Raw genomic sequence first — 13701 nt, 5'->3', positions numbered from 1 at the left:
TTGTGAGAGGACTGTATTTAAATTTTTTAAAATATATTTTATAGGATTACTGATATAATTGTGGCCAAGTGATACTTTCCAAAGAAATATGTTCAAGATTCACAAAGTTGTCTTAGTTCAGATATTATGCCTAAGTTACTGTATCTCAAGAAAAAAATAACAAAAACAGAAGGCAAACTAGGGTAGCCAGATTAGAATTGGAATGACAATGTTATATTTGTATTATTGAGAATAATACAGCTTTTAATAAGTAGAAGGCTATTTATATCTAACTGCCTCCTAGTTTTTGCTTAGACATAGAATTTAGAAAATTTTGTGAAGGTCCCATTTCACTTTTAAGTAATATTTTGATGGTATACAATGATAGGGCAGTTCACTTTTAGTACTTCAGAGAGAGCAAGATAATTTCCAGTACAGAAATCTTAAGCGATTTAGCCAGACTAAGAGGGAAAATACTAGAAAGATCCCACAGACTTGTGGAACAAAATAGAAAAAAATGTTTGTAGGTTCTTTAAGAAAAGCAGGTAGGAAAGTGTAGTTTGGGTCAAGGTAAATGGGAAAATAAAAGGAGAATGCTTAGACTAATGCTGACTGTTTTAAAATAGGAGTCTCCTGTTTTTTTATTAGAAATAGGTTTCCTTTCCAAATTTGTGTAATACTGTATTTTTTGTAAAGAAGTATTAAAGTTGTTATTCAGAATTAAAACTAATTTAAACACTGTTACTGTTGTAATAAATTAGACTTTCTCTTTAAAGCTACAGTGCCAACCAAGAGAGTTAGAATTGGAAAAATGCCACCATCAGAAAAAGTTGTTACAGTGGAACCAGTGAAAGATGAAGAGGCCTTCCAAATTAGTGAAGGTAAAGTAAGATTAATTGAAGTGGGAGAGAGAGTAACACGACATGAGGTGGTGGTGGTTAAAGTTCCAAAGATCTACTAAGAAAAGTGTCAAAAAAGATTGAATAGGGCAAGGGATGAGAGTGAGGGGAGGCAGCCTATTAATAGTTAGATCTGGGTAAAGGTTTTTATCTTTGACATTATAGAGATTATTGGAGTGGGATAATAGAAAAATATTATCTAAAAATGTTATGTTGACACAAATAAGAAACAGTATCTAGAATGCTCCAGTTAACTTGACAAGTATTTGTTACCATGTATGTTATGTGTGTTAGTCACTTCAGTCCTGTCTGACTCTGTGACCCCATCGACTGTAGCCTGCCAGGCTTCTCTGTCCATGGATTCTCCAGGCAAGAATACTGGAGTGGGTTGCCATGCCCTTCTCCAGTGTCTGTTATATTCATAGCAAAATGCTAAATTCCTTGTACCGTTCTCTTTGCAGCATCCTCATTGCCCTCTTGCTTTTGTATTCCATGTTCTCTAAGGAAAAATGGCCAACTGTGATGCAGTCCAAGCTCACTGACCTAGCTCTCAATTGGGTCCTAAGTGCTGTTCCACAGTTTATTTAGGCCTCTTTCCTTTCCCATTTCCTAACCAAGTGTAATAAAAACTTGAAACCTTTCTGCTTTTTGTCAAACTGGATAAAATTTTTTTCTTTTTAGTCTTACTTGATTTCTCTGTATCATTTGTTACTCTTGATCATGTGCTTTTTCCTGATGCTCTCTCTCTGTTAAGTGAGAGATATTCCTCCTCTTTGTATTTTCTCCAAAGAGAAATACTCCTTCTTTGTCTATTCTTCTCCATTAACCTCTCCTTGATACCAAGCCATAGGCAGTGGTTTTGTTGCTGTTTAGTTGTTCAGTTGTGTCCAACTCTTGTGACCCCACAGACTGTAGTCTGCCAGGTGCCTCTGTCCACAGGATTTCTCAGGCCAGGTTACTGGAGTGAGTTGCCATTTCCTTCTTCAGGGGATCTTCCCAACCCAGGGGTTAAACTGTGTCTCCTGCATTGCAGGCAGATTCTTTACCACTGAGCCACCAGGGAAGCCCGTCAGTGGTTTTACTAACTGACAAATGCTTCTAGCATGATTTCATCAGAGCTTCCCCCCCTGAGGATTTCTACTGTGATGCGGCAGCTTCAACTGTCAGCTTGCTTAGTACTGCCTCATTTCCACAGAAAAATAAAGAAAGGATCACTTCTTTACTGCTTTTGTAACCATTTATTTTCATTATTGGGCAATATGTTTGATGAAAAACCTAGCTTAAGAAAGTAATTTCTTAAAGAATTTTAAATTTAAAATATTTGTTTTAATCTTTTAATTATTATGTAACATATATATTAATAATACATGGTATTGTTGTTTTTATTATTAGATAAAGGTGCCTTTGGAATGGTAGGAGCAAGTGTGTTTGAGAAAGCTTGTTACTCTGGTAAGGGAATAAATTCTTACAGCAAGAGACTGGAGGCTGTTTTAACCATCAAGTCAAGAAAAGGGAGACAGTCTTTTTAATCAACTCTTTGGGACTTGATGACTGATAAAATGAAAGGAATAAGAGAAGAGTAAATAATGAATTCAGTAGTTTCTAGCCATCCCCTCAGATGTGGTAAACGGTGGCCCAGTTACACGGGGAGAGCACTGAACTTGAAGTCACAAATCTCCCATCACTTCCTGGCTATGCAACCTTGAACAAAATCAGTTTCTTACCTCTTTTGGTTTTGCTTTCTCCTTTGTGAAGAAATATGGATAGTAATGATTTGACCTGCCTATCTCATATGTGTTAAAAGCCAAATGGGATATATATATAAAAGATTTGTCAAGTGCTATATTACAGTTAGGTATTTCACCTACTTAGGGTAACTAGAATTGCTTGGAACCAGTTTTTGGTTTTGTCTTCCCCCAAGATCATATTATGCAGTCTGCTGATAACATTGAGTACTTTCTTAGATGTTAATTCACTTTGCTGGATTTGAATGTTTGTAATTTTACTTGTGATTCAGTGTAACAAGGCTCTTAGTCCATCAGTGTAGACTCTGTTTTTCTTGGTTGGAATGGCTTCTGTAGAGGCTGTCAGAATTATTCTCTGCTCGTGTGCTTTTCCCTTTAATCTACACTCTTCTCCCAACCCAGCACTTTTGCATACACATGCTGTTATCCGTAATGTAGAACTCGAACTTCTCCCATTTACCTTTGAATTTTTTCTGGAATCATGTATAAATATGCTGTTAAACTTTAGTCCCATATCCTTAAGTCCATTTAATAAAGTTGAACTGATTTACCCATTTATTCCATATATAAAGACTCTTGGAAAAATAGTTGGGTGAGAAAGGTTTCCTTAGAGAGATGATCCATAAATTAATCTTTGAAGGCAGGGATTATCTGATGTTAGCCTCACAAAATCTGGAAATGGACCTATTTGCAGTGAAGGAATGGACATACAAATGTAAAGAATGAACTTTGTAGACACAGTTGGGGGAGAGAGTGAGTGGGATGAATGGAGAAAGTAGTATCAACATATATACACTATTGTGTGTGAAGTGGATAGTTGGTAAGAAATTGCTGTATAACACAGGGACCCAGTCTGGTGCTCTGTGATGACCTAGAGGGGTGGAATTGGGGGAGGGGAGGGGGGAGGCTCAGGAGGGAGGGGATGTATATATATAATTATGGCTGATTCGTGTTATTGTATAGCAGAAACCAACACAACTTCATAAACATTAAAAGACAAATCTGTAAATCTATTTTGAGTAACTTTTTTTCTTTGAAAAATTTAATGACTTTGGTTGGTGAAGAATCTGGATTAGAGGATTCAGAACCAGAACAGAAACGCAAGAAGATTGAGGACTCTTCAGGGAGATCAGTGGCACCTGATGTCCCTGAAGGTAAAGTAAAAATGATATTTTTCCTTATCCACGTGAAATAAAGATTCAGTATCATAATAAGTATTCTGTTGTTTAGGTAAGTAATGTGGTGAACTTGCTTAGATAATTAGAGTGGAAATTAACAAGTTTTGCGCACTGGCATTTCTGTGTTTTTACCTGGCAAAGATATTTTTATTGCACTCTTGAAGTCTGGGATAGGTACTCTCTTTGTTGCTCTGGTAAAATTGAGTTATACTTTCCCAGACAGAAATTACAGTTGAGTATTAGGACATGCTAGAAAAGCTTAGCTAGCAAACTTTGTTCATGGCCAGCTCAGATGAGCTGGGGGGCATCTGAGCCAGGGCTGAGCCGGCCAGCTCAGATGATCCGGGGGCATCTGAATGTGTTAGGCATTACCTGATATATTCCTCAAGCAGACAGTTGCCTGTCATTTTGCCTCTTCATACCATTATACCATTTCTTTAAAAAAAAAAAAAAAACAGTGGATGCTTAAGAGATTTATTTCAAAGACTGCCAGATTCTTTTCCAGTGCCCTGGCATCCTGGAAGCTCTGGAATATTGTAGAATTCATTTAAAAATAAAGACCTCAGTTTCGTGATTAGAAATTTAATTGCTCTTGATCGCTGTGTTTGCATATATATGTAAGTATATGCTGTGTGTAGTATGTTTGTCATGTTTAGATAAATTTATTAACACAGCTATAGAAAGAATATAACTGATTTTTTTTTCCCTTCCTCTTCCCTTTCTCTCTTTCTGAATTTTCAAGATTTAGACTTTCTTGTACCGAAGGCTGGATTCTTCTGTCCAATTTGTTCCCTCTTCTACTCAGATGAAAAAGCAATGACAAATCACTGCAAGAGTACACGTCATAAGCAAAATACAGAGGTAAGTTTTTTTATTCTTAACTCCTCATAGAATCTTCAGATGTTGTTACTACAGTTAAAGTACTGAAGTGTCCTTATAAAATGTACCTTCTTTCCCCTTGAAACAACTTTTTAAGGTTTGTGCCAGTTTATTTGTGTCCTTCACTGTATCTTGGCACTAACTTCTAGTTTTTATTCCTTATTTTCTGGTAGCATTTGCCAGAGTAGATTTTGTGTATTACTAGTCCCATGTGACCGGAGAAGGCAATGGCAACCCACTCCAGTACTCCTGCTTGGAGAATCCCATGGATGGAGGAGCCTGGTGGGCTGCAGTCCATGGGGTCGCTAGGAGTCAGACATAACTGAGCGACTTCACTTTCACTTTTCACTTTCATGCATTGGAGAAGGAAATGGCAACCCACTCCAGTGTTCTTGCCTGGAGAATCCCAGGGACGGGGGAGCCTGGTGGGCTGCCGTCTATGGGGTCACACAGAGTCGGACACGACTGAAGCGACTTAGCAGCAATAGCAGCAGCAGTCCCATGTGACACTCCATTAAAGTGTGGGAAACTATATAATCTGATGCCCTCTTGCAGAGTCATGGACACATAATGTATTAATGTTTTGGACTTGTCTAGCAAAAGAATCCACTTTATTTAAACCATTTCCTTACTACCACTATCCCCTTTTTAAGTTGTAAATATCTTTGGGAAGCATTTAGAATACAACCCCAGAGAATCATCATTAGCCAGAGTTGAAACAGTGGTTCTCATTTCCTCCTGAATGTTTGAGAGTTGCTCTGTGTATCCTCTATATTTAATTTGTGGCACAGACACTCATCTAATATTCTTTAAGCTGTTATTTACTTGCTGGAAGCTTATTCAATCCCCTAGTCAACTTAAAGAGTATCTAAACCCAAGGATCTAATACCCAAGATCACATAGCTAGTTAGGGGCAGATTTAGGATTTGAACCTACTTTTGTTTTATTCTAGGCTTGTTCCCTTAAACATTGTGCTATGCTACCTGTGCTCTTAAGTTATCATGTCACTTTTCCACTCGAAATCTTCCACTGGCTTCATATTACCCTTAGAATAATATCCAAACTTCTTATTGTGGGTCTTTAAGGCCCTACATGATCTGATTCTTTTCTGCTTCTCTGACCTCCTATTATTGCTCACCATGTTCCAGCTTTTTTGTCTCTGTTTTATTTTTCCTATATTAAAGGCCCTTTGCACCTTTATATTGCTATTCCTTTGCCCTTTTGCAACCCCTTTTGTCTAACTGGTTCTTCATCATCTTTTAAATCCCAGCTCAAACAACAGCTTCCCTGAAAGGCCTTTGACAGAGAAAAGACCTAGCTAAAATAGAGAACTCCTCCCACCTAAAAAAGAATCAGTCTCATTTACTATACTGTCTTTCTTTCCCTTATAATACTTACTGCCACCCCCCAAATTATCTTAATTGTTTATTATTTCTCTTTCCCCACTAGAATGTAAGCTCCATGAGGTAAAGGGTCTTACCTATCTTGTTGACCACTGAGTCCCCAAGCATCAATATAATGCATATTATATCATAAATACCAGATGATTGATGAAAAGAAATAATGTTAATATAAGGCACTGTTTCTTTAATCTTTATTTTGTAGGATCAAGCTTATTAAATTGTAAATACAATGAAATGTGTTAGGTATAATTGTAACACAGCAAAGCAGCATCTAATAAATATTTTATATTATGAATTGCTTTTAACAGAAGTTCATGGCCAAGCAAAGAAAGGAAAAGGAGCAGAATGAGGCTGAAGAAAGAAGCTCTAGGTGATTGAGGGGGTGGGGGGAAGAATTCATTAGAAATTTGTTTAGGGTCCAGTTGATTTGTGTATTTTTGTTATCACTTAATTTGTAATTTTTGTTTCAGAAGCAGATATTCATGTTGTACAAATTTCTGATTGCCCTTGATGTAGAGAGACTGATGGGGAAAGTATGATGGGTTTGATTTTTATATCAAATCATCAGGCATGGAGAAATATCTTTTAGAAGTGTTAAAATAAATGTTCCTACTGTATATTTAAAATATCATGTTGTGTTTGTGGCTGATTTATTGAAGACTTGCTTGCCTCTGGTTGCAGACAGGCTTCTCTACAACCACTGTGACTTGGGGTGCTTGGGGATCCTACTTACATTACTAGGAATCAAGGCATGACAGTGTTTGGCTTTGCTTCAGCTATCCTTGTACAGGTCAAAGATTTCTTAAAATTTTCAGTTTTTCTGGATAAAATTTAATTATGGCATGCTTAGCCCAGGTAGGTTTGAGTAAAACTTTGCTTGACTTTTTTAATGAATTAGAAAGATACTTTTTCTGCTTCTGGTAACAGCTGTTTTTGCCAGGACCCATTTAAGGTGATTCCTAGCAAGTCATTTTATATTACCTTGAAACTGTGAAGACAGAACAGCTTTTACTTCCTATAGACCACAGGAATTGCTTTGTAAACCGTTTGAATTATTATTGAATATGTTCGTAGGGAGTTGTAAAAGTGCAAAAAAGGAACTCACTGAATTGTTAGGTGCTGGACACAGTCCTGTACTGTGAAGTTGTAGATGAAACTGTGCTTCAGACATAAGCCTACTGACTTTGAATTTTTAATATCTGATCCTTCCATCTCTTAATATTGCTGTTGTTTGAGTTGCTAAGTCATGTCTGCCTCTTGTAACCCTGTTAACTGTAGCCTGCCAGGGCCCTCCATCCGTGAAATTTTTCAGGCAAGCATGTTGGAATGGGTAGCCATTTCCTTCTCCCAACCCGGGGATCAAACCTGTGTCTCCTGCATTGGCAAGCAGTTTCTTTACCATTGAGCCACCAGGGAAGCCCCTCTTTTTATTAGAATGCACCAATTAACAAAGAGGGTGAATGGAAGGAAACAAAAAACAACTATTTGTTTAGATCTCTTACTCCCATAACAGCACACACTACCTCACAGTCAGCAAGAGAGAAATGAAGAACACAAGACAGCATTTTTCTGTTGTTGCTCACCACACTAAGTGCACACTCAGTTCACACTTAACCATAGCCTGAGCAAAATGGCATATTACCACATGCGACAAACTAAGGAATGGTGTGTGGAGAGGGATGGCCTATGAATGCCAAGAGTCTATTATAATTATTAAAACCATATAGCTGAATGAGGTGACAAGAGAGAGAAGAACTCTTAAAACATTGGAGTATACGGTGCTGGCAGGCACTTTCACTGCCAAGGCTTGCATTCATTCATTCCCTGGTCTGGAACTTTTATTTTTGCTGTGCCTTTTCCAGCAAAGGTCCATCTAGTCAAAGCTATAGTTTTTCCAGTAGTCATGTATGGATATGAGAGTTAGACTGTAAAGAAAGCTGAGCGCCAAAAAATTTATGCTTTTTGAACTGTGCTGTTGGAGAAGACTCTTGAGAGTCCCTTGGACTGCAAAGAGATCAAACCAGTCAATCCTAATGGAAATCAGTCCTGAATATTCATTGGAAGCTGAAACTCCAATACTTTGGTCACCTGATGCAAAGAACTGACTCATTTGAAAAGATCCTGTTGCTGGCAAAGATTGAAGGTAGGAGGAGAAGGGGACAACAGAGGATGAGATTGTTGGCTGGCATCACCGGACTCGACGAACATGAGTTTTGAGTTACCTCCGGGAGATGGTAACAGACAGGGAATCCTGGTGTGCTGCAGCCCATGGAGTCGCAAAGAGGTGGACACAGCTGAGCAACTGAACTTAACTGAACTGTGGCTTTCAGAATCACAGTTCCCCAACCAGGGACTGAACCCAGGGCATGGCAGTGAAAGCATAGTCCTAACCACTAGATCACCTGGGAATTCCCTAATCATAAGAGTTTAAATGTGAAACACTGATTTCCTTCAAACTAGTTATCGGGACATTGAGATTCTAAATTAAAAGGAGCTGTTAAAGTGCAAAAGTATAGTAGAGGTGATTTATGTGTTTCATCCTAGTAACAGATGTTGATATTTTCACTATATGTAGTAAACAATGTCCTCTCTGCTGCTGCCCATATTTAAAACTGGGAAGTTTTATCTTAGGGCTCCAAATACGAAAGATTTTTATTTATATCCCCCCCCCCCCCCAATAAGCATATATTCTTTGCATATAATCTTAGAAGTATTCTAGACTTTTCCAGAAAAGCTTGAAAATATCTCCCTTTATTGACACTACACACATGGACTGTCATTTGCATAGTAGTTCTGCTTATTAGTTAAGGGATATAATTGGATTGCAACTTTTATCATTTCATCATAGTTTGTGTCATTTCTTTATCTAGACACCAGAGCAAGAAAAGGTTGTGTTCAACACCTCTATAAAAGCTTTTAGATTTTTTTATCCTTTCTGTCAAAGAATGTGGTGGAAATTTGCCTCTCCAAAACGGCTCCTTTTGAGTTCTTTTTTAAAAAAAAAGTATGAGAGTCAGGTTTTAAAACTTAGAATACAGTAATTTATTTATACATACTAATTACCTAGTTTCACTTCTCATTGTAAAGTAAATCTCAGCATGTCATTTTACCCATAAATGTTTCATTATGTATTTCTAAAAGATAAAGATTCTTAACCGATAATATGATTAAAAATATTTCTTAAATAAAAATCGAGTTCACATTTTCTACTCTTTCATAAATGATTTTTCTTTTACTGTTTTAATCAAGATCAAAGTTAGATCCATATATTGTTAGTATTCATAGGTCTTTTAAATTATTTTTAATATATAGACTCTCTTCTGGTATTTTATATAATAAAGAAATGAGATACTCAGTTCTGTAAAGCCATGCTACTCAGAATTTGGTCTTTGGATCTAGGGCCAGTCCACAAACTGGTATTAGTACAGAAATTGAAAGTGTTGGGAAACTTTATCACAGTTTGACAGAGACTGTCTCTTGGATCTAATAATTTTTAAAATTGGGCTTGTATTTTTTTTGTTGTTTTTTATTTGATTAAAAAAATTGTACAAATATTAGTCTGTGATAGATTGAAAAATAGGGTTAAAAATAGATTAAAAACTAAACTGATCCATCACATAGTTTGAGAAGCAAATTTTAAGTATTTGAATTCATAAATCTTAGTATATTTGTTGCAAAACCTTTGCAGTATTAGCCTGTTGATGTTCAAATTGTTTGATTTTTGGCCTTTTTGATTTGACTTTTCATTCTTTTTAACATGACACAAGTAATTTTCATAGGTTCCTTGCTATTCGTATGTGAAGGTTTTGCACACTTGTTTTATATACCTCCTGCCCTAGATCTGAAGTCAGCCATTTCTTAAAGAACAGTGGCTATTTAGGGTGTTCATTGCTTGTATTTGGTTATTGCTCTTTAGTAGATGGAACTTGGAATTATATGTTTTGTTTTTAAAATAAAATGCATCATGGAGACTTCCCTGGTGGTCCAAAGGGTAAGACTGCGCTCCCAATGCAGGTGACCCAAGTTCAATCTCTGGTCAGGGAACTATATCCCCCATGCCACAACTAAGACCAGATGTATTTAATCTCTTCTGTCTTAAATCTAAATCAATCTTTGTCCTATGTTAGAAATTCTGATTCTTAAGGACATCAGTTAAAATTAACAATACCAAGAGCACAACCAACAATGTGATTATTAAAAACAAAATTTTAAACTTAAAAGCTTTTCCATATAAAAAGAAGCCATAAGCAAAATGAAAAGATGATCCTCAGAATGGGAGAAAATATTTGCAAACAAAGCAACCAACAAGATTAATCTCCAAAATAACTGGGCTGGCCAAAAGGTTCTTTCAGGTTTTTCCAACCTGAGCAAACTTTTGGGCCAAACCAATACACAAACAGCTCATGCAATTCGATATCAAAAGAAACAACCCAACAAAAAACAGGTGAAAAATTTTAATAGACATATCTCCAAAGAGACATATACATGGCCAAAAAAGGACATGAAAAGATGCTCAGCACCATTAGGAAAATGCAAATCAAAACTACAATGAAGTATCACCTCACACCAGTCAGAATGGCCATCATCCGAAAATCTATTAATACTAACAGAGGGTGTGAAGAAAAGGGAAACCTACACTGTTGGGAAGGTAAATTGGTATAGCCACTTTGGAGAACTGTATGGAGGTTCCTCAAAACCTAAAAATAGAGGTACCGTATCATTCAGTAATCCCAATCCTGGGCATGTATCTAGAGAGAATCATAATTCAAAAAAATAGATGCAGCCCAGTGTTCATTGCAGCATTATTTACAATAGCCAGGACATAGACGCAACCTAAATCTCAATCGACAGAGGAATGGATAAAAGAAGATGTGGTACGTATCGACAATGGAATGTTAGCTGTAAAAAAAAGAATGAAATGACCTGATTTGCAGCAACAGGAATGGACCTAGAGATTGTTACACAAAGTGAAGTAAGACACAGACAAATACATGGTATCGCATATAAGTGGAATCTAAAGAATGTTACAAATGAACTTACCTACAAAACAGAAATATGTATTTGTATAACTGATTCACTTTGCTGTATACCTGAAACTAACACAACATTGTAAATCAGCTGTACTCCAATAAAAAAATTTTTTTCTACTTTCCTTTCACGTTGTCTTCAAAGTATAGGGCTTTCAGGTCACCTCCAATAGTTAGGCTGTCATCTAGATTAACATTGAGGTTTATTTAATTTCATTTTTATTTCTAAGGGTTACCTTTTCAATTTAATTTTGTGTTACATAAAACATTTTACATGGTTCTAAAGTCACACTTAAAAAGAAGCCTGGCTTCTATCTCCATTCTCTTGGTTTTCTTTCTGATACAAGTAACCTTTCTTTGTTAAATTTGTAATATATTTTTATGTATATATGCAGTCATACCCATGGGATAATCAAATAACCTTGTGCTGTTGATTGCTAACCTAAATGGAGATCTTGTGCATGCTTGTGTGCTCAGTCATGTCTGACTCTTTGTAACCCTATGGACTGTAGCCCACTAGGCTCCTCTGTAGGATTTTCAGGCAAAAATACTGGAATGAATTGCCATTTCCTATACCAAAGTATATTGCTGACCCAAGGATCAAACCCATGTCTTTTGGGTTTTTGGCCTTGGCAGGTAGATTCTTTACCACTGTGCCACCTGGTAAACCCAACCTTAATGGGGATCCAGTGACAAAAAAAAACAGGTTGAAGGTGGAGGAGAAGCTGGGAATATCTGAATCCTTTATAAACATAGGAGGGGATTTGCCAGATGCTGAATCTTTCATATATTACAAAACTGCTGAAGTTAAAATTACATGTTCCATGAGCTGAAGTACATCTTTTAATAAAACTTTAGTATTTTTTTTCTTAAAGGAGTGGTTTTTATAAGAAGATCTTAAGAAGATTTGAAAGGGGAGAGTGGGAAATGGAAAACGAATTCTGTGCTACAGAGTCCATGAAAAAAGGGAGATAGGGTTCTGTGATTGACTCTCTACCATTATACTCTGCCCTGACATCTATGAATCTTGATCAGCAAAACATTACAGGCTTCTGAGGTATTTGCTGAACTTTTAAAGGGTATGTGTATATATATTGTATGTAAATCATGTTCCTGTCTTTTTCAAAGGATTATATGGTAACAAAAGCATAAAAAGAGAGTTGACAACTTCACGTATGCTGAATGCTGAGAGGTATAGATGTTGAGAGTTGGAACATATGGAAAAGTAAAATATGGAATAACATGGAAAAGTAAAACATGGAAGTAACATACGGAAAAGAAAAATTACAACAAAGGGGGAAGGTTAGTAAAATGGAATTATGCTGTTTTTAATTTTTATATTACTTGTGAAGTGGTATAATAACTCAAGATAGATGGTGATAAATTAACCATCTACCACCAAACCAAAAAAAAAAAAAAGATAACATTTAAAAAATCAACAAAGAAGATAAATGATTACTAAAAAATAATATACCACCCCCCCCCAAAAAAAGGAAAGGGCAAATAAAGGATTAAGTTTTCTATTTGAAAACATACAGAAAGATGATAGACTTGGACCTTATGTGTATCAATAATTTTATGAAATGTCAATGGACTATACATTTCAATTGAACTAAAGTATACTTGAGGCATGAACTGAAACTAAGTGGTTGGCACATCCTCACTTGGCCAGCTTCTTGTACTGTGGTGGGCACGAAACTTGTAGATGAAGGTTTTACTTGTCTTAAATTTTAAGTTTTCATACAGAGAAAGTAATACAACCTGTGAGTAAACAACTCCAATGACTGTAGACATATAATTTGTATGAAAGTTCTTTCTTATGTAAGATGAGCTAATTTATCAAACTAGACATTGGAACTAGAGTCAGGAGTGAGTGGAAAAAATAATAGTGTCTGGTAGAGTGTGGACTTGTAGTATTTATTTCTCATAATCTAGGAGTATGTGGAATATGAATCTTATTTATGTGCCAGAATGCTAAATGTTTTGCAGCATTCTCAGTTAATCTTTGAAATAATCCTAGGAAATTGATGCTATGATAATTCCCATTCTACTTAATGAAGAAGCAAGCTCAAAGAGATGGTGACTACATCTAGCAAGTGTTAGCACTGGGATTGAAAACCGTTATCCCAGAGCCCCATGCTTTTTTTACCCTTCAGAGTTCTGGTCAGCTGATTAAACTCCTTGGAGTCATGAGGAAGAGAAATTGATAGATAAAACATAGTGATGGAGTCAAGAGAAGGAAGAAGGATGGCCTTCCTTGCATAGGGATGGAGTATTTTGTTTACTTGGAAAAGCATTAGTGGATAAGGTGGAAAATCTTGGTAGCTCACTGGTAGGAGTGGTCTCTGGGAGGGTAGGGTATTTTATTACTAATATTGTATAGAGTTGCCTGCAGTAAATGATGATGATAAAAAGCAGTCATACTCAGTTTTTTTTATTTTTAAGTATTTTACGGACTGCCCCTTTCCCAATTGGGCCTTTATGGAATAGACTATGCCCATTGCTCTGCCTTTGTACACTCCTGCTAGTGGGCTGCATCCCCCTAGCAGGGGCAGCCCTGCTGCATCTAGGGTGACTCCTTCAGCCTGTAG

The 13701-nt window shown here is 36.6% G+C and overlaps 1 protein-coding gene across 5 annotated transcripts in view; it reads left to right on the top strand.

Annotated features, from left to right (window-relative positions):
• ZNF638 (zinc finger protein 638) overlaps window positions 1–6711 on the top strand; it is a 90589-nt gene extending 83878 nt beyond the window's left edge. For 3 of the 5 annotated variants that reach the window (XM_019969950.2, XM_019969948.2, XM_019969947.2), the window contains 4 exons: window positions 756–860; window positions 3688–3777; window positions 4544–4662; window positions 6392–6711. In XM_019969950.2, coding sequence (XP_019825509.2) covers window positions 756–860; window positions 3688–3777; window positions 4544–4662; window positions 6392–6457 — 380 coding nt within the window. In that variant the 3' untranslated portion in view covers window positions 6458–6711. Of the gene's footprint in view, window positions 1–755; window positions 861–2270; window positions 3509–3687; window positions 3778–4543; window positions 4663–6391 lie in introns of those variants that run through there. The other 2 variants (XM_019969946.2, XM_070798459.1) reach the window with 2 other exon arrangements.
• Window positions 6712–13701: the final 6990 nt, after the last annotated feature.

This window comes from Bos indicus, chromosome 11 (assembly GCF_029378745.1).
Source record: "Bos indicus isolate NIAB-ARS_2022 breed Sahiwal x Tharparkar chromosome 11, NIAB-ARS_B.indTharparkar_mat_pri_1.0, whole genome shotgun sequence".
NCBI lineage: Eukaryota > Metazoa > Chordata > Mammalia > Artiodactyla > Bovidae > Bos > Bos indicus.
The sequence above is the reverse complement of the archived record's forward strand: the minus strand, read 5'-3'. Positions and strand labels throughout refer to the sequence as shown.